This window comes from Erythrolamprus reginae, chromosome 3, assembly GCF_031021105.1.
Source record: "Erythrolamprus reginae isolate rEryReg1 chromosome 3, rEryReg1.hap1, whole genome shotgun sequence".
Taxonomy (NCBI): Eukaryota; Metazoa; Chordata; class Lepidosauria; order Squamata; family Dipsadidae; genus Erythrolamprus; species Erythrolamprus reginae.
Window position 1 is genome coordinate 139,434,611 of NC_091952.1, and position 26,242 is coordinate 139,460,852.

Sequence of the window (26,242 nt, forward strand, 5' to 3'; positions counted from 1 at the left end):
TTCTGCACCCAGCATTGCTTTGAAAGGGATTAGCCATAACTTTATAATTCCTATTTAAGGAGTGAGCAGCAAATAAGTGCAACAGTTACAACTCCTCCAAGAATGAAAAGTTTTGCCTGCCCTATTCAGGTCTTAATCTCCTTTAAACTGGACTTTTGCACTTTGCTTGAGAAATTTTGAAAATGGATGAGACAACTCAAATAGTCACAAGCATTTCTCATTGCACCTATGTAATTGCTGTTGCCATTAGTTGTCGGTTGGCTTCTGAGTATAATTCAAGTTGCTGATTCTCACTTTTAATGCCCTTCATGGTTCAGGGTCTAGGTATCTGCCTTTTCCCAATAACCTCATCCTGCCTGAGAAGATCAAGTAGGTAAGATTATCTTCATATCCTCTTGCTCAGGGAATGTCACCTTGAGAAGCCACAAAAGCGTGACTTCTCTATTGCTATCATCCTTCTATGGAACTGAACTCTCTAAGCTTTTAATTCTCTTTGACATTTAGGATGTATACAATTGAAGTAGGTCCAGAGGTTTGAAAATTGTTTCCTCAAGCAATTTGAAGTTATTATTTTGCTGATTGTATTTTATTCTTCGGCTTTATACTGATTATTATATTCATTACATTGTATGGCTGTTTACTATCTATTGTTTTGCTTTTATCCCACCTTATGCAGGGGGAATTCTGCACAACTCATAGTTGATTGTGACTGGAAAAATCTATTTTATTCCTGGCCTACAAACAAAGTGTACCAACCTAGAACTAAGGAGACATTTCCCATCAGAACAATTAATCATTGGAATGGCTTGCCTCCAGAACATGTGTGTGCTCCATCACTGAAGGTTTTTTTTAAAGATTAGGCAGCCATTTGTCCAGAATGGTATAGTGCTGTGATAGCAAACTTATGGCATGCCTGCCACCTGTAGCACGCAGCACCCTCTCTGTGGGCAGCTCCACCGAGCGACAGGGGCAGAGGGAATAGGCAAGTGGGGGAATTGATGTATCCCTGTTATAAGTGCAACTGGCTAGATGAGCTCCCAAGTTTTTATCATGTGACTACTGTATTGCAATGGTTGTAATTTTAGATATGGGTCATGTCCATTTTTTTTAGCAGTGTTGTAACTTTGAGCAGCTGAACAAATGACTCGTTATAAATTAAGGACTCCTGGTAAACCTCTAAGACCATCTATTGAAGAATCCACATTTTCATAAATGTAATGCCGAAATTCAACCCTGTTTTAAAAAGATATTGTGTTCTTCTGTAGAAAATGTATAATGTGGTGTTTTTTTTAGAATAGTAATTATTGTGATTATGTATTGTCTCCAGTATTTTGCTGTGCCTCTCAATGGGGAACAAAGGAATCTGCTGTGATGGTGCTATTGCACTCATGTCCTTCTTGGCAACTTTCTAAAGACATTTCTCTGGTTGCTCATTATGTGAAGAGATACTAGATAACATAGCCCTTTGGTCTGATCCTATGTTGATACATAGAAACTTAAGACAAATTCACTGTTTTAATGAAGGAGCAGCTGCAATAGAAGTAGCAGCTAAAATCATACTTTTTAAAATAATGATTTAAATCTTTTTAGTTATATAATCTAAGTTAGTAAAGGAATATATGCAGGTTTTGTCTAATTATTGAGATTGCACAATAAAAGCTTTTATTGCACCTAAGCATTGTTGCAGTTTATAATAAGTTATGATTTGGAATCAATATCTAAAAACAGAGTACTAAAAATTGTAAACTCCCTCATGATAAATATTTAAACAGCTGTAACTTCACAGAAAAACCTCCCTTTAGACCACTTTCCCAGTCTTTCTGGAGTGTACTATCACTTAACATTGGTAACTTCTTCTCACAACTTTGTGTTGAGCTTGCTTCATCTATTTGCTATATCATGCTATATGATGTCAAACTCAAGGCATGCAGGCCAGATCTGATCTGCGATGAGCTTAGATCTGATCCACAGGGCCGCCTTAAAGACAGGCTACCGGAAGACTGGAAGCGAGCTGACGTAGTCCCCATCCACAAAAAAGGCAAAAAGACCGACCCAGGTAACTACAGACCAATCAGTCTGACCTCTATACCTGGAAAAATACTGGAGAAAATAATCAAAAAACAACTTACCCACTTCCTAGAAACAAACAAGACCATATCCAATAGCCAGCACGGATTCATCAGAAACAAATCATGCCAAACCAATCTCATATCATTTTTCAACACCATAACCAAGTCAGTTGACCAACGCAACTCAGTGGACCTCATATACTTGGACTTCAGTAAGGCTTTCGATAAAGTCGACCACAATCTCCTAATCCACAAACTAGAAAAAAATGGAGTAGACTACTACACATGTAGATGGATAAACAGTTGGCTGACCAACCGCAGCCAACGAGTTGTCCTCAACGGCACCAAATCCACATGGAAAAAAGTAGACAGTGGAGTACCACAGGGCTCTGTCCTGGGTCCTGTACTCTTTAACATCTTCATCAACGACCTGGACGAGGGAATAAAAGGGGAACTAATAAAATTTGCAGATGACACCAAGCTGGCGGGGGTAGCCAACACCCTTGAGGACAGGCTCAGAGTACAAGAAGACCTAGACAGACTATCACAGTGGACCCATACCAACAAAATGAGGTTCAACACCGACAAATGCAGAGTCCTCCACCTCGGCAAAAAGAACCCTAGACATACATACAGCCTGGGAGATACCCCACTCAGCAGTAGTGACTGCGAAAGAGATCTTGGAGTCTTGGTGGACAATCAACTAAACATGAGTCAGCAATGTGCAGCAGCAGCCAAAAAAGCCAACTCAATCCTAAGCTGCATCAACAGAGGAATACGCTCCAAGACCAGGGAAGTACTAATACCACTCTACTATGCCCTGGTCAGACCCCACCTGGAGTACTGCATCCAATTTTGGTCACCTCACTACAAAAAAGACATCGAAACTCTGGAGAAGGTGCAAAAAAGAGCAACCAAAATGATTAGGGGACTCGAAACCAGGACTTACGAAGAGAGATTGAGAGAACTGGGCATGGACAGCCTAGAAAAAAGAAGGTCTAGAGGGGACATGATAGCAGTTTACAGATACTTGAGGGGTTGCCACGGTGAGGAGGGGGTCTCTTTATTCCCCAGGGCACCAGAGGGCCGGACGAGGAACAATGGTTGGAAGCTGACCAAGGAGAGATTCAACCTGGAAATAAGGAAGAACTTCCTGACGGTCAGAGCGATCAACCAATGGAACTGCCTGCCAGGGGAGGTGGTGAACTCCCCAACTCTGGACACCTTCAACAGGAGATTGGACTTCCATTTGGCTGGGGTGCTGTAGGGTTTCCTGCTCAGGAAGGGGGTTGGACTCGATGACCTAACGGTCCCTTTCAACTCTATTAATAAATAAAAAATATAAAAAAATATAAAAATAAACGGCAACAGACTGTCCTCTGTCCACCCCAACCCAGCTGTCACTTCTCCTGGACAGCTGCAGCTTGTTGGCCCCTCAGCTGCTCATTGGTTGGCAGCCTCCAAGCTGGGTTGCAAGGATTAAGGCTGTGGCCAGTTCTGTGCCTCTTCGCTCCCAGGCCGAGTGGGGACTCAGTTTTCAAAAGGCTGTGGGTGCCCCACCCAAGGGGAGTAGCTGGGGAGCCAGGGAAGGAGGGCAGGGCAAGCAGCCTGCCCCAGGATATGCTGGGGGAGCTCTGCACAGCCTCGTTCAGCACCACCTTGTGGGATGCAGCCAGCCAGGCAAGACTACGCTGTGGACGCAGAGCTGGAAAGAGGCGAGGAAGCTGTTCTCATCAGTGTTGTGGCCCGCTCGCATCCTGAGCAATTAGTCATGGACGCAGAGACAGTGGAGATGCAGTACAGGCGTCTTGTATCTGAGACTGACAGTGAAAAAGATGTGGTGTCAGGATATGAAGAGCAACCAGGGCCTTCTGAACCTCCAGAGATGAGTGATTCAAGAGAATAAAAGGAGCCTCTTCTGGATGCTAGGATTCACAGGGCCTCTAGGAGGCATGAGTGGTTACTCAGAAGGAGGTTTACTCATGAGTAGCACTGCCGACTATTGGGCCACACCCTCAGACTCGGTAGTGATGAATACCCCTCTCCTACGAAAATGAGATATTTTAGGAAATATTAAAAGGGCAGAATATTTCCCTTAAAATGGAGGCAGAAACTCACCCCAAACACTCACATACATTTGTCAATGGGCCATTAAGGTCTGGGCCAGTCTATTCTACATAACAAAGATCTACCTCCTCCTGGCAGAGCCAAAGTAGTAATTGCCCAAAGCTCTTTCATTATATTATCACCCAGCAAGAGTCAACTAAGCCTGGAACTCTAAAAATAACCTATAAAATTACCTCTGCATGATCCCATGGGAGTTTGACAACCAATCAAATACAATCTCAAATTCAAAAGCCCAGAGAGGGCACAAAACTCAGGCACTCTCAGCATCTCTACCATTTTTTGCCCAAGATCACAAGCCGTATGATCCTGTTCATCAATAAATCTTCTTTCCAAGCAGTCTCCATATTTCCAGTGAATTTCTCCTCATGAACTGAACCCAGTTGGACATTTCTTTCAACAATTGTACTAGAGAAATATCTAAAAGGAGCGAGAGACACCCACACCTTGAGACACCCACACACTGTCTTATTATCATGCCTGGTCAGACAAGCAATGCCATTTGGGTGATCACCTAATGCCAGGAGGCTGTGAGGGTCTGAATGAAAAAGAAGTAGTTCCCCCATCACTTGGAAAGCATGGGGTCAGGATATTTGTAGGATCCCCCTTTCTCTCTGGGAGCATGTGCCCATCTCTCCAAGTCATATAGGGGAGATGCTTCCAGGTCCTCTCCTTCTAATGTTGTCATCTAGGGAAATCAAGCTGCCCATCCTTTTCCACAGCACTCCTGTCACTGTGAAACTGCTTTCACCATAAGATCCACAGCCTCCACTTTCCCCCCATTACTGAGAGATCTGGGCCTTTTAGCTTTCCTTGCATTTGGTTTCTTTTATAAGTACAAGTAACTGAATATGTATCTCCAGGTGTTTCATCACTGGCTGTTTTTAAGAAAAGACTGGACAGACACCTATCTGAAATGGGATTAACAGATCTCTGGAGGGGAAGATGGGGTGGCAGGGGATCTGCGTGAGAGAAGGCTGCTCCAACAGCACCCTTACCATGCACGATTGGAAACAGGAATTCCTTTTCAAGAAAGGCCAGCCTTCCTCCTGTAGGGCCCGGGGACACTGCTCCCCCTGCCTCCTCCTCTTCCAGAGATCTGTCCAGAGATCTGTGAAGGCAGAAGTTGGACTTGGAGGAAACTGCTTCCTCCAAACTTTCTCCTCTGCACTTCCATATGGAATAAGATTCAGAGACGTATAGAACAAAATGTAGAACATACAAATGGTACAATTGGGACATAAAAGCAAATAGTTAGTTATCTATATAGGAGACAAGCTGAAAGGAAGATAGACTTAGACAAGATGTTAGTTATTAAGAATATTGTAATAGGTTGGACTTATTTATTTATTTATTTATTAAATTTGTATGCCGCCCCTCTCTGTAGACTCGGGGCGGCTCACAGCAGTGATAAAAACAATGTACAATACAAATCTAATAATACGAAGTTAAAAACCCATAATTTAAAAAAACATGCACACAACACACTATACATAAATTATATAGGCCAGGGGAAGATATTTCAATTCCCCCATGCCTGATGGCAGAGGTGGGTTTTGAGAAGTTTACGAAAGGCAAGGAGGGTGGGGGCAATTCTGATCTCTGGGGGGAGTTGATTCCAGAGGGCCAGGGCCGCCACAGAGAAGGCTCTTCCCCTGGGTCCTGCCAAATGACATTGTTTAGTCGACGGGACCCGGAGAAGGCCAACTCTGTGGGACATAACCGGTTGCTGGGATTCGTGCGACAGAAGGCAGTCCCGAAGATATTCTGGTCCAATGCCATGAAGGGCTTTAAAGGTCATAACCAACACTTTGAATTGTGACCGGAAACTGATCAGCAACCAATGCAGACTGCGGAGTGTTGGTGTGACATGGGCATACTTGGGAAAGCCCATGATTGCTCTCGGAGCTGCATTCTGCATGATCTGAAGTTTCCAAACACTTTTCAGAGGTAGCCCCATGTAGAGAGCGTTACAGTAGTCGAACCTCGAGGTAATGAGGGCATGAGTGACTGTGAGCAGCGAGTCCCGGTCCAGATAGGGCCGCAACTGGTGCACTAGGCGAACCTGGGCAAATGCCCCCCTCGCCACAGCTGAAAGATGTTTCTCTAATGTGAGCTGTGGTTCGAGGAGGACACCCAAGTTGTGGACCCTCTCTGAGGGGGTCAGTAATTCCCCCCCCAGGGTAATGGATGGACAGATGGAATTGTCTTTGGGAGGCAAAACCCACAGCCACTCCGTCTTATCAGGGTTGAGTTTGAGTCTGTTGACACCCATCCAGACCCTAACAGCCTCCAGGCACTGGCACATCACTTCCACTGCTTCACTGACTGGACATGGGGTGGAGATGTAAAGCTGGGTATCATCCGCATACTGATGATACCTCACCCCATGCCCTTGGATGATCTCACCCAGCGGTTTCATGTAGATATTAAATAGTAGGGGGGAGAGGACCGACCCCTGAGGCACCCCACAAGGGAGCAACCTAGAGGTCGACCTCTGACCCCCCACTAACACTGACTGCGACTGACTGGAGAGGTAGGAGGAGAACCACTGAAGATCAGTGCCTCCCACTCCCAACCCCACCAGCCGGTGCAGAAGGATACCATGGTCAATGGTATCGAATGCCACTGAGAGGTCAAGAAGCACCAGGACAGAGGATAAACCCCTGTCCCAGGCCCGCCAGAGATCATCCATCAGCAAGACCAAAGGAGGTTCCGTGCTGTAGCCGGGCCTGAATCCTGACTGCTGAGGGCCTCTTCCAAAGACCGCTGGAGCGCCACTATCTTCTCAAGAACCTTCTCCATAAAGGGAAGGTTGGAGACTGGGTGATAGTTGTTGAGAATGGCTGGGTTCAGGGAAGGCTTCTTGAGGAGGGGGTGCACAAGTGCCTCCTTGTAGGGATTTGGAAAGGACCCCCTCCCCAAAGAAGCATTGACAATCTCCTGGACCCAGTTCCATGTCACCTCCCTGCTGGCCGAGACCTTGGCCTTGTCCACTTCATCATGTATATATAAATAATAAGTTATATTATATATAAATATTTATTATATATACCGTATTTTTCGCTCTATAAGACGCACCTGCTGATAAGACGCACCTAGATTTTAGAGGAGGAAAATAGAAAAAAAATATTTTGAGCCAAAAAGGGGAGAGGAAGAGAGGAAGGAGTGAAAGAAGGGAGTGAGGGAGGAAAGAAGGGAGGAAGGAAAAGGAAAGCAAGAAATGGAGGGAGGAAAGGAAGGAAGGAAGGAAGGAAAGAAAGAAAGAAAGTGGGAAGGAACAGGAACAGAGGAAGGAAGCAAGGAAACTTATGAAAGGGGAGAGTAAGAGAGAAAGGACTGAAGGGAGGGAGGGAAGAAGGTAGGAAGGAGAAAGAAAAGAAGAAATAGAGGAAGGGAAGGGAAAAGAGAGAAAGAAAAAGCAAGAAAGAAAGCAAGAAAGAGAGAAAGAAAGAAAATGAAAGAGAAATAAAAATAGAGAGGGGGAATGAAAGAAATGGAAGGAGGGAAGGAAGGAGAGAAAGAAAGAGGAAGAAAGAAAGCAAGAGAAAGAAAAAAGAATGAAAGAGCAAGAGAACAAGAGAGAGAGAAAGAAAGAAAGAAAGAAAGAAAGGCAACTTCAAAGAAAGGCTCACTGAGCATCTCTCACTCTCTCTCTCTCTCTCTCTTTCTATCCCTCTTTCTTTCTTTCTCTTCCTTTCTCTCTCTCCTCTTCCTTTATCTCCTCTCTCCCTCCCTCTCTCTTTCTCTCCCCCCTCTCCCCCTTTCCCTCTCTCTTTCTCTCTCTCCCTCTCTTGCTATCTCTCCCCCCTCTCCCCCTCTCTCCCTCTCCCCCCTTTCCCTCTCTCTTTCTCTCTCTCCCTCTCTTGCTATCTCTCCCCCCTCTCCCACTCTCTTTCTCCCTCTCTCTCCCTCTCTTTCTCTCTCCCCCCCTTTCTCTCACTCTCTCTTTCTCACTATCTTGCTGTCTGTTGCTCTCACTCACTCTCGTTCTCTCTCCGTTCTTCTCAGCGGTGAGGCGCGCCAGGAGGGACGCCGCTGCCCCCCCTTCCCTCTCTCCGCCCGCCGCTCCTTGACTCCGAGAGGAAATGCCGGCAAAGGCTTTCCTCAGCGGAGGCCGGCGAAGGTGATATTGAATGTCGGGGGCGCACGGGCGGTTGCACGCGCTCCCTATCTCCCTGCTAGCCCACTCGGAATATTCAAAATAAGAAAAACCTTCACCGGCAAAGGCTTTTCTTATTTTGAATATTCCGAGTGGGCTAGCAGGGAGATAGGGAGCGCGTGCAACCGCCCGTGCGCCCCCAACATTGAATATCGCCTTCGCCGGCCTCCGCTGAGAAAAGCCTTTGCTGGCATTTCCTCTCGGAGTCAAGGAGCGGCGGGCGGAGAGAGGGAAGGGGGGGCAGCGGCGTCCCTCCTGGCCTTGGCGGGCCGCCCGACCCTCCCCACCTCCTGCAAACGCGGTGGGCGGCGAGGGGAGAGCGAGGAGCCAGTTCCGGCGGGCGCGGGGCTTGGCTGGCTGGCTGGCGGGGGGAGCGCCGCTGGTGGTGCGGAGGGAGACCCTCCTCCGGGAGGGAGGGGGCCAGGCAGCAGCCAGCCAGCCGGCGGGATGGCGCTTCGGAGTTCGCAGCCTCCCCCCCCCTCCCTGCCTGCATCTTCGCTCCATAAGACGGGGCTGATTTTTCTTCCCAGTTTGGGAGGAAAAAAACTGCGTCTTATGGAGCGAAAAATACGGTAAATGAATAAGTGATATAAAAATATAGAAGGTACGTCAATATGATATGCTGTTAAATGACTATTTTATTGTTTATGTTTTGTTATATCATATTATATAATTCTTGTGTCATGTAGTGTTTTTGAATGTCTTATTTGTATATATGTATATTTGTTTTTAAATGCTGTTTTAAAACTGTTTTATAAAAATTATTTAAAAAAAAAAGAAAATGAGACCAGGGAAACCTCCTGGACTTTGTTCTGCCCCAGGACCAGAGAAAATGTAGCACACACTCAGTTTGTTCAGACATATATTTTAATTTATTAACCACTAGTAATAAAATGGCTTAGTAGTGTTTACACACAAATAAATCCTAAATCAGTCTTTTCTTGAAAAATACAGCTGTTAATTGCATGACTTTAACAGCTGGCATGTCCATAAAGTCATAAAGCAAAGATAAGTAATTAGTCCTTGTTCTGCCGGCGTGTTTCAACCGCCCGTAATTACAGGGTAATTAGTCCAGAAAGACACACACCATACGATAGAAGAAAACCCAAAAGTCTTTATCAACAGAAAAACAGAAACAGCTCCCTTTTTAAATGTCAAAGGGATTTTCTGGTACACACAAGGCACAGGTTAAATGCAATCCAAATGCTCACCCAATAACTGGGAAATTGAGTCCAATTCTAAAGTCCAGAAAGTCCACAGACAATCTTGAACAGCAAAAATCACGATCTTGATGAAACTATGAATCAGATAAACTGCCATGAGGCTAAAACAGCAGGCTGCTCTTTTATCTGTAGCACTAATTACAGCAGCCCCACCCAACCATAGGTGGCCTCATTTATCTCCTGTAATAATCCTTCAGTTGTTGTCTCCTATGCATCACTCTACGCATGCGTGGATGTGTCATACATTCTTGTTCAGAATCCAGGGATGATAAGGATGATTGATCTCCTCCTGAGCTGTCTGCCAAACTCCCCTCTTCCAAGTCACCCCCACCTTCTTCTTCCAAGGAAACTTCACTCTCTTACTCTGTCTGCAATAAAACAGGCCTATGACATGTTGATGTTTCCCCTGCATCCACTCCACATTCCTTGGGGCAGGAGCTGGGCCAGACCCAACTTCAATAGTCCTAAATATCGCAGAGCTTATGGAGGTTGGCAAGATGCCTGGAATCAGTCCACGAAACAGAAGCCAAAACAGATAAGCCAAGCAGAGATTTTTCACACAAGCGGCACATGATCAAGCAAACCAAATAAGTTGTTTTCTGCAGAATTTTTTCCATCTTCATCATTCCTTAAGTAGGCTTGGGGAATGGCCAATCAGCCCCAAGCCTACTCCCAAGGAGTAGCCATTCCTGCCTTTCGGAAGCTCTGCGTTTTGCATTAAGGGTCCTCCTCTTTTTCTTCATCACTTCTGTGAGGTGCTGGAGGTTCCAAAGGCCATGGCTGAACCTCTGTCCCTGCCACCATTTCCTCAGCAGCCTCCTCACTGTCCAACTGGGTGTCAGCTGCACAAGCCGCTTGTGCATTACCTCATTGGCCTCCTCTTGGACATAAGAACATAGGAAGAACCATGCTGAATTAGGTTAAAACCCATCGAGTCCAGCATTCTGTGTCACACAGTGGCCCACCAATTGTCCATGGGGATCTTCAGCAGAAAGAGAAGGCAAAAGCCTCCCTTTCCCTTGAACCCCAACCAATGGTACCCAAGAGAATCCTGCCTGCTTCAACCAACATAGAAGCAGCACTTGGACATCCGTGTCAATAACCAATCTTACAACCAGAGACTTGTAAGAAAGAATTACCATCACTCTGTGAGCTGCATTGGCTAATGATTGGTCTCCAAACACAATTTAAAGTGCTGGTTATTACCTATAAAGCCTATGTCCTATAGTCTCTTCTATATCTCATATATCTTCTCTACTATATCTCTATAAGCTTCATTGTATATTATTGTGTATTGGACAAAATAAAATAAAATATAAATAAATAAATAAATATGGCTTAGGGCCAGGTTACTTACAGGACCGTCTCCTGCCTTATGTATCCCAGTGGTCAGTCAGATCCCACAGGGTCAGCATTCTCCAGATCCTGTCAGCTAAGTAGCACCATCTGGTGGGGTCTAAGGGAAAGGCCTTCTCTGTGGCAGCTTTGGTCTTTTGGAATCAACTCCCCCAGAGATTTGCACTGTTCCCATTTTTCTGGCCTTTAAGAAGGTTTTAAAAATATACCTTTGCCAGTAGGCTTGGGGCTATTGACTGTGAACATGCTGCTCTGGCCAATAGTATGACAGGATCCACTACCAGCTGCATGGGATGTTGGTAGGTCACAACAGGTTTCTCCAACAAGTGGCCAACTCCAGCTGACCATGGGAGGAAATAGCAATGGACCTTATAGTTAGCTGCCAAGGAATGGATGAAATATGGTGGTCTGGATGGTAATCGACTTGTTCTCCAAGTGAGCCCACCTGGAAGCTTTCAGATTTGGCTTTTCTCAGACCATTTTCTACTGCGGCTTGACTTCCTGGCTCCAATTCTTCCCCACAGGGAGGCGGAACCAATTAGGTGGTTCTGCCCCAGACGCCTGATGGACCCAGAGGGCTTTCAGAGGGCGCTTGGGGTTATTCCAGAGACACTCATTCACAGTTCGGCGGAGTCTCTTGCTGAGGTCTGGAACAAGGCTGCAGCGGAGACTCTTGACCGGATTGTGCCGTTGCGACCTCTCCACAGCACTAGACCCCATAGAGCTCCAGGGTTCAACGAGTAGCTCCGGGAGTTGAAATGCCAAAAGAGACGTCTAGAGAAGCGATGGAGGAAGAGTAACTCTGAATCTGATCGGACACTTGTAAGAGCTTTTATTAAGACTTACAAAGTGGCGCTCAAGGTGGCAAGATGTGCATATCATGCCGCCTTGATTGCATCAGCAGAATCCTGCCCGGCCACTCTGTTTTAGGGGGACCCGCTCCCTTCTTAACCAGGGGGGAGTTGGGGAGCCCTTGCAGAGTAGTGCCGAGGATTTTAACATGTTTTTCGCTGATAAAATCGTTCAGATCTGGGCGGACCTCGACTCCAACAGAGTCGACTGACAATGAGTCAGTCGAGGTGACTGGGGATCATACTTGTCCACCTGTCTGGGAAGAGTTTGATCTGGTGACACCTGATGAAGTGGACAAGGCCATTGGAGCTGTGAGTTCTGCCACCTGTTTACTGGATCCGTGTCCCTCCTGGCTGGTTTCTGCCAGCGAGGAGGTGACACGGAGCTGGGTCCAGGAGATTGTCAATGCTTCTTTGGGGAGGGGGTCCTTCCAGGATCCCTACAAGGCGGCACTTGTGTGTCCCCTCCTCAAGAAGCCTTCCCCGGACCCAGCCATTCTTAATAACTATCGGCCAGTCTCCAACCTTCCCTTTATGGGGAAAGTTGTTGAGAAGGTGGTGGCGCTCCAACTCCAATGGTCCTTGGAAGAAGCCGATTATCTAGGCCCCCAACAGTCAGGATTCAGGCCCGGCTACAGCCCGGAAACTGCTTTGGTCGTGTTGTTGGATGATCTCTGGTGGGCCTGGGACAGGGATTTATCCTCTGTCCTGGTGCTTCTTGATCTCTCAGCGGCTTTCGATATCATCGACCATGGTGTCCTTCTACGCCGGCTGGAGGGGTTGAGAGTGGGGGGCACGGTTCTTCAGTGGTTCTCCTCCTACCTCTCCGGTCGGTCGCAGTCGGTGTTAGTGGGGGGTCAGAGGTCGACTTCAAGGTCACTCCCTTGTGGGGTGCCTCAGGGGTCGGTCCTCTCCCCCCTGCTATTCAATATCTACATGAAACCACTGGGTGAGATCATCCAAGGGCATGGGGTGAGCTATCATCAATATGCAGATGATACCCAGCTGTACATCTCCATCCCATATCCAGTCAATGAAGCAGTGGAAATGATGTGCTGGTGCCTGGAGGCTTTTGGGGTCTGGATGGGTGCCAACAGACTCAAACTCAACCCGGATAAGATGGAGTGGCTTTGAGTTCTGCCTCCCAAGGACAATCCCATCTGTCCATCCATAACCCTGGGGGGGAATTATTGACCCCCTCAGAGAGGGTCCGCAACTTGGGCGTCCTCCTCGATCCACAGCTCACATTAGAGAATCATCTTTCAGCTGTGACGAGGGGGACGTTTGCCCAGGTTCGCCTGGTGCACCAGTTGCGGCCCTATCTGGACCGGGACTCACTGTTCACAGTCACTCATGCCCTCATCACCTCAAGATTCGACTACTGTAACACTCTCTACATGGGGCTACCTTTGAAAAGTGTTCTGAAACTTCAGATCGTGCAGAATGCAGCTGCGAGAGCAATCATGGGCTTCCCCAGGTATGCCATGTCACACCAACACTCCGCAGTCTGCATTGGTTGCCAATCAATTTCCGGTCACAATTCAAAGTGTTGGTTATGACCTATAAAGCCCTTCATGGCATCAGACCAGAATATCTCCGGGACCGCCTTCTGCTGCATGAATCCCAGCGACCGATTAGGTCCCACAGAGTTGGCCTTCTCTGGGTCCCGTTGACTAAACAATGTCATTTGGCGGGTCCCAGGGGAAGAGCCTTCTTTGTGGCAGCCCTGACTCTCTGGAACCAGCTCCCCCCGGAGATTAGAACTGCCCCCACCCTCCTTGCCTTCCGTAAATTCCTTAAAACCCACCTTTGCCGCCAGGCATGGGGAAATTGAAATATCTCCCCCGGGCCTATACAATTTATGTATGGTATGTTTGTATGTATGTCTGATTAATAATGGGGTTTTTTAAATGTTTTTAAATTATTAGATTTGTTATGAATTGTTCTATTGCTGTTGTGAGCCGCCCCGAGTCTACGGAGAGGGACGGCATACAAATCTAATAAATAAATAAATAAATAAATGTGCCAATATGACATCTCTAATAAAATGGAACTTTGAAGAACTGCTGGCATTGGAGTCTTCTTGTATTGGGGTGTTACTTGGAATCCTCACATGGGGGATATCCAAAATGTTATTCTAAAGCAGGGGTATCAAACTCATGTCATCATTGTGCCTTATGATTCTTGAGAAATTTATCTTTCTTTTTTAATGTACACTGAGAGCATATGCCCCAAGACAAATTCCTTGTATGTCCAATCATGCCAATAAAACCCGTGAGCCATAAATTTGACAACCCTATTCTAAAGAGGTTTGAGGAAATGGTTAGACTGTGGGATGTCTGCTTATCTACTGAACAAGTTGATGTTCTTCACTCCTCATTTCAGACATGATCTAATTTGCCCTGTGTAAGTATACCTTCTGCAGTCTTAAGTACTAAGTTTGTTAACTATGCTTTTGGAATTCCAAATAAATTCCCTTTTCTGGGCAGTTTTCTGAAACATAACAAAAATATATACAATAATAAAGCTTGCCATAAATGATAAAAATAACATAATAAAACTACCATAAAACAATGTGAAGAATTAAAATAATAGTATACGTATGGTGCTTTTTTGATATCCAGATAGAAGATAGAACCAAGAAGAAGACTGATAAAAAAATATGATTTTAAAAAAATAACTGATAAAATAAGATTATCAACTTATATCTCTAGTTACAACAATAGAGCCAGAAGCCCTCTCAAATTACAAACCTGATCCTTCAAGGGCTGGGATTGCAGCCTTAATCCTAAACTCATTCAAAACTTGAGTGATATGCTTAGCAATGTGGTTCAAAACATAAATAATTAATAAAATAATTAATTGCAACTAAAATTATCATTCTCCCCATAAGATTGTTGGTGCTCTGTACATCTCAGTCTCTTGGTGATATGCTTGACTCACTGGCCTGGCCCATGAGATGAGAGAGAGAGAATCAGAAAGAGAGCTAGAGACACAGAGAGAGAGAGAGTTGGGCCAAGAATAGTTCCATTTGTCTGGATGTGAATTGTAGCCCATTATCCAAAACTATCACATCGGGGTGTACAGTGTTTTTATGGTTGCGCAGGTAGTGGTTGCCCCCATCAGAATTATTTCCACCCATTTGGAATATGCATCTACTATAATGAGAAATGAATGAGACTCAACTGCCCGACGAAATCAATGTGCAGCCTAGACCAAAGGCCCCTGAGGGTCTTCCAATCCCCTGGTGTAGTTTTCGTTGGATTTGGCTTGGATTCTTGGCAGGGGGCACATGTGGCTATCCACTGCTCAATGTCAGCATCCAACCTTGGCCATCAAAGGTGGCTTCTTGCCAAGCTCTTCATTCTAACCACCCCTTGATGGCCTTTATGCAATAGCTCCATCACTTGTTTCCTCAAGGATGGAGGAATGATGACCCTATCTCCCCACAGAATACAACCCTTCAGGACAGATAATTCTAGTTGTTTGTTCTTATATATTTTCATTGTTTCAGTTGGTGGTTCTTCTGACCAACCTCTTAGAATATATTCTACTACTGAATGTAATGTTGGATCTATTCTGGTTTCTTTTGCAATTTCGTCTGCAGTGACAAGTGGTTGATCTCCTATTTCTATTAGCAGCACCTCAGCTGCAGGTGCTGGGTCTTCTAACAATGTGGGTATTGGGCAGTGGCTCAACCCGTCTGCATGGTTGATTTCTTTTCCTCCCTTGTGTATCAATGAGTAGTTATACCCTGACAGGAATATGGCCCATCTAGACATGCAGGGAGACAAAAAAGGGTGTGTGAGCTTATTCTCCGCAAATAAGCCCAGAAGGGGTTTGTTGTCACTTATAAGTTCGAATGGGCGGCCACATAAATAATCATGAAATGTTTTGGTACCGGCCAAATTAGCTAGAATTCCTTTCTGCCCCTTACAAGGTTCTAGAGAAAAATGCTATTGGGGCCTCAACTCCATTTGGCAAGATGTGGGCTAGGACAGCACCCATCCCATAAGGGGAGGTGGCGCACGTAAGACTTAAAGGCAAAGTGGCATTGTACTGGACTACTGCACTCTTAGAGGATAATAGATTTTTTATTTGTTGGAAAGCCTTGCGTTCAGATTCTCCCCAGCTCCATGTGGCTCCCTTTTGCAGCAGTCTGTACAGGGGTTCAGCTGATGTGGCTTTCTGTTTCAAAAAATCAGAATAAAAGTTTAAGAGGCCTAAAAATGCTTGCCGCTAGGTCTTATTTCGGGGTTCAGGGGCTTCTTAGATGGATTTGATCTTATCTTCTGTGAGGTAGATTCCCTCTCTATCAATCTTGTATCCAAGGAACTCAATGCTCTGAGCTCCCCAAACACATTTGTTTGTCCTCAATTTAAGTCCCTTTGATTGAAGTCTATTAAGGATTTCTCAAATCCTTTGATTAAGTTGTGTTTGGTTTTCACCCGAGATAAGGACGTCATCAAAGTAGGGTATGAACCCTTTAAGGCCAAATAACAGCTACTCCATCAGGCTTTGAAAGATACCGGGGGCCACACTGACTCCAAATTGGAGTCTGGTGCACTTAAATGCTCCCTGGTGGGTTACTATGGTTTGTGCAAGGGCAGATTCTTTCCTTCCCCCAGGGAGTGAAGCAAATGTTGGACCACAGGTATGGGGTATGCATTATGCTGTAGAGCCCTATTTAGGTCGATTTGTAATCTGCAGAGACCCTAATAGACCCATCGGGCTTAAGTGGGGTAAGAATTGGGGTTTCCCATGGAGCATAGTCGACTGGGACTAGAATGCCTTGGGCGATTAATTTATCTAATTGTAAATCCAGTTTGGGAAGGAGCGGTAAGGGGACCCTTTATGGTTTTAGCCTCAGTGGGGGTATGTAAGGATCCAGAGTGAAAGAGATAGATGGGCCCTTGTATGTCCCTAAAGCACCGTCAAAGATGTCAGGGAATTCTTTTACAAAATCAGCACTTTTGCTAGCAGACAATTTATGCAGTCCAATTCCCAACGGTTCCATCCACTCTAACCCCAAAAGGGTATACCTTGCCCCGTCTAGTATGACCAAAGATAATTCCCTAGCAACATTTTTGAACGTAATTGGTACCCGAGTTCACCCCAAGATAGGGATCCCGTTCTCTTGGAAATCACGGATGGTAGAAATCAGTGTGCTCTATGCAGAGATGGCACATAGAGCATAAGCTTATGCCAGGGCATGATGGTATATCATGCTGGTATATTCAGCTCCATCTGGCAGTGCTGATTGTTTAGCAGCAGGGATATGGAGATTTTTGGCATTCCCATTGAAATGGTGCAATTTACCGTGGGGTAACAGTTACCTCGGTTGGAATCCCGGATAAAAGTACCAGGGATTCTGGGGTAGTTCCTGGAGAAGGAGCAAGGTGGCTTGCAGTCTCTTGGCTGCCAAATGCTGTGTTGCTGGCAAATGGTCCTTGGGGCCAGCTGGAGGTCATCGGTGAGGATGGTGAGCACGTCTTGGCGATGTGACCTCTTGTCACAGCGGCAGCAGATTGAATCGCAGAATGGGCACTTGGCTCTGGGGTGATTTCCTCTGCAGCCAGAACAGATGAGGAAGGGCTGTGTGGCTCTTAGGGGTTGTGGTTGAGATCACCACAGCTGTCATCTGCATCATAGGGTAGTGGCTCTTGCACTTCAGTGGTGTCCGGAAAAACGGCGCTGTCAATTTTAAAAATGGTGCCACTTTTAGCATTTTTTTTCTAAGCTCTTCAGCCGCAGCCTTGGAGACTTCTACAGCCTGAGCTGATTTAATGACATCTTGTAAGGTTATCTCTTCTTCAGTAAGGAGCTTGTTGCGGATGGCTACATTTCTCATGCCGAAAATTAGATCATCTATGAGCCTGGCTTCAGGGTTGTCAAACTTGCATTTCGACAGGATGGGTTGCGAACTGAGTTATAGATTCCCTCTCAGCTTGAAGCATCTGAGAGAACTGGTGACTGAAGACTCTGGTAGTCTTGGTCGGCTTAAAGTGAGCCACTAGCTTGGTAGTCAGTGTTGTCCAGGAGACAGAATTGACGGCATTTGGGTTAGTCAGGGTTTGAGCCAGGTCGTAAATCTGCAAGCTGCAGTGAGTTTTTAAAAATGTTCTCTTCCTTCCGCTGTCAGCATCTTTCATGCCAGAGGCTTCGAAGAATATATCAAACTTGGCCACGTATGTGTGCCAAGTAGTTTTTTTTGGGTCAAAATAATCCGATGCCTTTGCTACCAAAGAAGCTTCCATGGTCGATGAGCATGCGTTGGTTCGACTCTTGTCGCCAGTGTAATAAATGCGAGGAGGCAGCTTGTTGTAAGCAACTCTCTTTTATTTGCAACTGTCAAACAGGACTCTGTAGTGTGCTAAGCAGTTAGGCGCATGAAGTCTGGAGAAAGCGCGGGTGGCTGTAACTATTTATACTTTCTCCTCTTCAGTAGGCGCGGTTTGACAGCCATTACTTTTTCCCCACTTAGAATAAGATGACCAATCAGCACCCCTTATTCAAATCTCAACTTTTGGTAACCTTATAATATGTACATATTTACATATTCAACAAAACGAGAGAGGGAAAATGAGAAAGAGAGAGAGAGAGAATGAGAGAAAGAATGAAAGAGAATCAGAAAGAGAATAACAGAAAAAGAGAGGTAGGAGAGATGAGAGACAGAAAGAGAGGGGGAAGAGTGCCTGAAGGATCCCATCCCATCACTGGGAGTCCAGGTGCTCCAGCAAGCTCCATGCTGGATTCCTCTTATTGGTCTGTGAGATTTAAAATTAGTGATCTCTAAAATCTGAAAGGTTGGTGACCACTGATCTAGTCCAATCCCCTGCTCCAGCAGGAGACCTTATATCATTTCGGTTATTTTGGTGATTCTAACACAGAGGAGAAATTTCCAGAAAAGGAAAGGAGTTTACAAGGCAAGGCTGCCATGCAAAAGAAGGCAGAGATAGTGCTCGACTTATGACAATAATTGAGGCCAAAATTTTGAAGAAAAAGCATCATTAAAGTGAGTTTTGACACATCTTATTCAATCCATTCTCCAATAGATTGAGAATTTGAGAGCAGGGAAGGGTTAAGGTGCCCCCTGATTTACTGTATGTCCATCATTGAATCTCAAATCTCCATTTCAAAGTGAGACAGCTGTTCAGTGAAGGGTCTTGTCACTATTATTAAATAAGTAGTTGCAGCTCTTCAGTGAGTCACATAGTTACTAGTGAATCTGAACCCACAAGGTTCAGTATGATAACAGATTAGGCAAGTAGTTCCATTTTCTTTAATTTCAATAAAAGTTCAGTTCTAGCTAATGATTAAAATGATTAAAGCATTTATGGGTAAAATATAGTATTTAATTATTTCCTATTTTAAAAGTAATTTTAAGGATCATATTAAGGAACTAGAGAAGGAAGGACAATTTAAAAAAACTATTAAGTGTTCAATAAATAGTGCATAAACTTACTACCCACACTGCGTCCCCCCTCTTTGCGTTGGGGCAGCAGCCCATTACTGGTTTGCAGCTAACTGTCCTAGGTGGTGAAAAACCCAGGACAAAGCCTCCTTCTGTGAATTGGCCATACCAAAGCACGTGGGATGAAGGGGCCGTGGCCCATTGCCTGGGCTCTATGGGTGTGTGAGCTGAGGAGAAGAGTCCAAGGAGAATTGCCCGAGGCAGAAGGCTGGTGGAGAAGGAGGTGCAGCCAAGGGTAGGAGACAAAAATTCTTAGAGCCAACTTGTATAACTCTGCTTTGGGGAGAATGTTGTTTCCCCCAGAAGAAGGAAAACAAGCCACTGGGACCCGCATTAGTTTTATGAAGAAGAAATTCCATAGCAAAGCTTCCTTCAATCTCCATATGCAGGTGATTTAAATAATCCCTCTCACACTTGCAAAAAGAAAATGGACAGAAACTAAATCTTTACAGAATGTGACTTAATTTGAGGAGGGAATTGATGTTGACTTCATCTCATTCAAATCATCATCCTTTTCCTCATCCTGAAAGCAACATCCAAGGATATCCATTAGATAAATTGGGCCAAGGATGTATTATGACAGCACAGCACCATAGTTGTTATGGCAGTCAGGAAAAATGAATTATCCTAACTGAAAGGCCTTGGGGTACATTCTGACATTTTCTTGAAAATAAGGCAATGGAGAGTAGTTATATAGCAACTTTTTATTATCTGCTATTTGTCGGTATACTTTCCATTTGCTCCAGTAAGCAGATATATTGATTTATTTTCCAGATGGTGAAACAGATGTTACAAGCATCCATTTAGTATGTGTCTCCCCCAATGCCCTCCAAATATTTTACATAATTTTCTTCTCTTTGAATGCTCTGTGTCTTATTCATTTTACTTATTTCTTCATCTCCATGCTCTAGTTTAATGAACATATGCACACACATATTCCCATACTTACATGACCAAGACATTTTGCTGACATAGTCCCAAATACTGTACTTTCAAAATGTACTGAAATCGTTCTTTCATTGGGATTTTTTTTGCAGGGATATGTAATAAAATCAGAGAAATGTGCATCAAAGCCATCCTTTTCCAACATCACATTACATACAGGCAGCATGCCATTCTATTTCTATGTCAACTAAAATGCTAACAAGAGAAAAAAAACCTTGGGTTAAGCCTGCCTAGATAAGGGCATCCCCACATGCATGCCTGTTCTCTCTCTCTCTCTCTCTCTCCCTCCCTCCCTTCATTCTCTCCCTCCCTCCCTCCCTTCATTCTCTCCCTCCCTCCCTCCCTCCCTTCATTCTCTCCCTCCCTCCCTCCCTTCATTCTCTTCCTCCCTCCCTCCCTCCCCTCATTCTCATTGCTTACATGGCAATACAGTGGTACCTTGAGATACGAGTTTAATTCGTTCCGGACCTGGGCTCTTAAGTCGAGCAGCTCTTATCTCGAACGACTTTTCCCCATAGGAATTAATGTAAATAATTTTAATTGGTTCCAGCCCTCAAAAAACTCACAAAGTTAGTCTAAATTATGCAGAAAGACAAGTTTTTAATGAAGAAATGTACATGTACATATAAATGAATAATGAAGTTTCTTTCACTTAACTTGTAAACTTTCTTAAACTTTTAAATTTACATATGTTCAACTTCTCTGCCACCCAATCCTGTAGGACAGAGGTCCCCAACCCTTTTTGCACCAGGGACCGGCTTTAAGCGATCAAGAGAGGAATGGGTGAATGAATGGACGGAGGGTGGGAAGGAAGGAAGGAAGGAAAGAGGGAAGGGACAGGAACAAAGGAAGGAAGCAAGGAAACTTATGAAAGGGGAGAGTAAGAGAGGAATGAGTGAAGGGAGGGAGGGAGGGAAGAAGGTGGGAAGGAGAAAGAAAAGAAATAGAGGAAGGGAAGGTAAAAGAGAGAAAGAAAAAGAGCAAGAAAGAAAGAAAGAAAGAAAGAAAGAAAGAAAGGGGGGAAGGGACAGGAACAGAGGAAGGAAGCAAGGAAACTTATGAAAGGGGAGAGTAAGAGAGGAATGAGTGAAGGGAGGGAGGGAGGGAAGAAGGTGGGAAGGAGAAAGAAAAGAAGAAATAGAGGAAGGGAAGGTAAAAGAGAGAAAGAAAAAGAGCAAGAAAGAAAGAAAGAAAGAAAGAAAGGGGGAAGGGACAGGAACAGAGGAAGGAAGCAAGGAAACTTATGAAAGGGGAGAGTAAGAGAGGAATGAGTGAAAGGAGGGAGGGAGGGAAGAAGGTGGGAAGGAGAAAGAAAAGAAGAAATAGAGGAAGGGAAGGTAAAAGAGAGAAAGAAAAAGAGCAAGAAAGAAAGCTGCAAGCACCCCCCCGAGCCCCCCAGGCCGGCTGCAACCTTTTAAAACACGCGCGCCGCTTCGCAGCTGTCTCCTGAAGCCGAACGCGGAAGTTAGCGTTTGGCTTCAGGAGACAGCTCCTTGGCGCTTGTATCTCGAATTTGGGCTTGTAAGTAGAACAAAAATATCTCTCCCCTCCCAGCTCTTATCTCGAGTTGCTCTTAAGTAGAGCAGCTCTTATGTCGGGGTTCCACTGTAGTATCCTGAGATTAAATTAAATAAAATTATTTAAAGTGTGGGATGAGGGAATTAAAATTTGTGTCCTCTAAAGTTCTTTTGTGATTGATGAATGCAAAGAATAACAGAATTTTGTTGCTTGGCTCCATGTTTTGACATAACTAAAGATGGTGTCATCCATCTTCTTTTGCACGTATGTCATGAAACAGAGGATACTGTATTTTAGCATGAACTGGTCAAAAGGTCACTAGGAAAAGAGAACTATAGAAAGCACAGTAAAAAATATTTCAGCAGTTGGTTTTATTGTAGTTTGTAGGTACTGTTCATATCTGACTTTCTTCAAAACTTTGTACAAACTATAATCAACTGTATACATAATTTTAATACTTGAACCAACATACTGAGATCCGGAAGTGGCGTGATGAAGATGCTCTGGTCAGAGCGGCTCTCTTACTGGCTGGTTGTCTTTCAGGCTGGATTGTCATGTGACTGCCTGTCTGTGCCTGCTGTACAGGTGGGAGGATGTTCTGCACAGCAAGTGTAGACAGGCAGACACATTGCAACTCTATCCAGCCAGCCCAATAGCTCCAACAGGGAACTCTGGGATTAAGAGCACTGATTTTGTTGCAGAGTAAGACACATTACAAAAGTAAACTTTAACACGTTAAAGAGCTATCAAACAGAGATGATATTTACTTTATTCAAAATATGTCTTTTACAGGGTTATTTTTAAGAGATATGTCTTTTACAGGGTTATTTTTAAAAGATTCACAGATTGTATATTCTACTTCTTTGACGTAATATATTGCACACAAAGAAAGGCTAACATTCTCAGTTCTTAGTGATAGACTTATTACAAATTAATACACACACACATTTTGTTATTAATTTGGAATTAAAATACTGTTCTTTATATTGTGATAGCTACACAATTGAAATCATCATTTTACCTCTGGATTCTATTGATGTCTTGCTGTGTGTGTAAGAGAGAGAGAGAGAAAGAGAGACAGAGACAGACATACACACAGAGTATTGCATACATGTTTATGTTAAAACTATTTTTTATAATTATATTGCTATATATATAGTTCTTTCTATATTCCAACATGGTTTCATAATACTGTACTTTCTAAATTCTTATGAAATGGTTAATAATTAAGAATCTGAACTGAAGTGAATGCAATATTATCATAAAATTGCTCCAACTGAATTCACATTATACAGTAGATTAGTTCATGTTCACAGGTCACAGAGGCCTTTCAGTGGTAGATTTTTGGCTTATGATCATATTCACCTAGACTTAATTTGTAGAACTATTCCGGAAAGATACATATTTACATTAAAAAATTCTTAGTGTTTTCTTTCCTATGTTTGCAGATAATCCTACATGATTCTGGAGTGCAGGTTATATAGATTAGGATGAAGATTTTAGTTATATAGCTTTAATGAAAATACGCTTCAGCAATTTCCTATGAACTATTTCATTTGCATGAGTTTGTTTGTTTCAAGTAAACCAAAATTTTCTAATTAACATATAAACAGAAATGTTAGCATTTATGTAATGTGAAAAGCTGGGAAACTTGGGTAGCAAGTTATTTGTGTTTACTTACATTTTATTTATTTATTTATTTATTTATTTATTTATTTATTTATTGGATTTCTATGCCGCCCCTCTCCAAGGACTCAATTCTTAATTCTTATAATTTGAATTTTGTTTATTTCTGTAGAACTTCTATAGAATATGGAAACTTGGACTGTCTGCAAACATATTTCAGTGAAATATTCTGAATACTGAACTGGTGAAAAGGTTCGAATCAATGCTCTGACACAATAATAGAGGAACCTAGGAATGAATGGAACAAATTTTGTTGTTGATTCTGACACTTGAATTTAGATATATTCCTAAGATCGTTATGTAAGTCACCAAATTAATTATTTGACCTATGTATCATTACCTAGTTAGGAAAATAGTGTCCTAACTATTCAATTTTAAAACAGTAACTTCTTTACAATAGTTTCACCTATTCCTTTCATTTATTCTCTATGGTGAAATCATATTCATAGATGACAGAAAGACAAAGAAAGACTGCTTAATATATTCAATCTAAAGAACTATGTTGTAGTTGATAATTTATTAGGGACTGTAGGGCTATTTTTTCCTACATCAGACTATTGTTCAGTAGCAATGAATGATTAGATAGTGTTGGGACCCATAAATTTCAGTTTGAATTTTCTAGAAGCCTAATGTTCTGCTTTGCTTCTTAAAGAAACTTTAAAAACTGCACTTTCATTCCCCAGGAAACCTTAATTTTACAGCAATCTATCAACAAATTTCATTTCCCAATAATCATATCTGCAAATGTTTATAAATCACTCACTAAGCATCCTTGACTCTTTGTCTTTTTTAGTTCCTACTAAGTATTGTTATTTGATAATAATGATTCTGACTCCTTCAATGATTCTGACTCCTATGACGAAGTCTAAAATCCCTTCTTTGCTTATATGAGAATTTTCCCCTCTCTGATTTTTGTTTGTTCATCTTTTTTGTCTGCATTGTTGGGTGAGAGAGCTTTTTGGGGGGGAGGGGGGGTGCGGATGGATGGATGGGTTGCAGTTGTGATAATGAGGAATGTGAAAGAAAGTGCAGCAAAACCAGTTCTTACATAGTGGATCCTGGTAATGTTACTCCTCCTTTTATTCCCATAATGAGTTTAGAATGGAAATGTTACTTAAAATTATATAATATATATTTGGAAATGTCTACAACATTCTTCATTATTTATAATTGTTACAGTTAGCTGGGGAGAGGGACCTTCTTTATTCCTAAATCAAAGGACTTCATTTGGCATTTTTCTAGTAAGCTATTAACGTTTTCACCTTTTCTAGAAATTGATCAGAAAATTAATCTAGTAATAAAAATAACGACTTTGAAAAAATATTAAAGTCTATGTGTTGTTTTAGTGAATCACTCCTTTTTGGAAAAAAAATTGCTGTCTTTTTGGTTTTTAATGAATGTTTGCTGTTTACTATACGTAATAAAAAGTGAAATCTCCAATTGATTGCATTTGTTATAAAATCATATATACTGTAGAATGTAAATATTATTTCTTGGGAGTAAATCCAGAAAAATGTGCAAGAGCAAATTGCATAGGTTTATATCCAGTATGAGAAAACAGAACCAGTGACAATGAATTATAGTTATAAATAGGCAGATCAATAGTAATAGTATACAAGTAGATAACATATCTATTAATAATTTGTCTGTATCAATACATTTTGTTTTTCCTTTACAGATTTCAAGCATAAAACTCCCAAATCAGGATTATGGCATGTGAAGAAAGGGTTTTGCTTTCTTTGCCTTATTGAAAATGCTCTTCAGTTGCTCTTCACTCCACGAGGAAAACTGCATTTGGAACAGAGCATCTTTTCTATCAGTTGAGTCTAGGATTTTTCCCAAGAAGGAGACAAACGATGGCTGGGTTATCCTATAAGAATCTTTAGTCTTGTGTTTGAAATATCAACAAGACATGTTAAACACAATGAAGCATAAAATGTTGAAATTATATACGTTTTACTAGAGAAAGTTAACTCTTTTTTAGTAAGTACTGCATTTTAAATCATGGCAGATATACTTTATTTGTAATTATAATATAAACATCTTTATCATAGAGAATTTGAACATTTATTAAATTATGATGTGAAAATAGGGCTTTTCCCCCTCCCCCCAAATAAACAAATAGCAAGTCTAGAGAAACGGCCTATGAAGTTGAGATGGTATCAAATCACAGCATAAACATTTTTTGGCATACAGTATTTTGAAGTCCTCATTCAGTACCAAATGCTCCCTCCTTCCCAGTTTTTTTGGATAGTTTGGAAACTCACCAAGGGAAATATTTGAATCTATTTACAAATTCCAATTTTATCAGTGCGAATCATTGCACAAGAACATAGAACTGCATCCTCTCCAACTCAGACCTCTTAATTAACACTGAGCTACTAATACCAAGGCACCATCGTTCAAAGGAACCAAACACTTTCTCTCAGATTCCATTGTCTAATTCCATCTTGTTAGCCAAAGGCTTCTTTAGCAGTGTTTCCATGTAGTTATTGTTTTGCATGATAATAAGCTAACTAGAGCCATTTTAAAAGATAAAAGGGTTTTAATTTGGCACTTCATTCTGAACATTTTTTCTTAGGGTGATTTCTTGCCTCCATATGAAATAGCTATTGTTTCATATGGCTGGAGTGGGAGGGAGAAAGTGACAGAGGTGGGCTGTATTAGCTCTGTAACCTAACCAGAAATCTAACTTTGTGGAAAACCAAAATCAAAGAGTGTCTCTTGCATAGAGACTTGATCCATTTCTGCACTCTGAGTGGATTCTGCCTGCCATTTCAGGCATGTGCTAATACTTGATTTGCACAGAGTTATCTGTGTGCCTGAGTCTAGAT

General features: G+C 43.0%; 1 protein-coding gene across 5 annotated transcripts in view; it reads left to right on the plus strand.

Moving 5' to 3' along the window:
* LOC139164552 (carboxyl-terminal PDZ ligand of neuronal nitric oxide synthase protein-like) overlaps positions 1-25,547 on the plus strand; it is a 230,310-nt gene extending 204,763 nt beyond the window's left edge. For 2 of the 5 annotated variants that reach the window (XM_070746840.1, XM_070746843.1), the window contains one exon: positions 25,087-25,547. In XM_070746840.1, the coding sequence (XP_070602941.1) occupies positions 25,087-25,099 (13 nt within the window). In that variant the 3' untranslated portion in view covers positions 25,100-25,547. Of the gene's footprint in view, positions 1-676; positions 1,676-25,086 lie in introns of those variants that run through there. The other 3 variants (XM_070746838.1, XM_070746845.1, XM_070746844.1) reach the window with 2 other exon arrangements.
* The last annotated feature ends 695 nt before the right edge of the window (positions 25,548-26,242 follow it).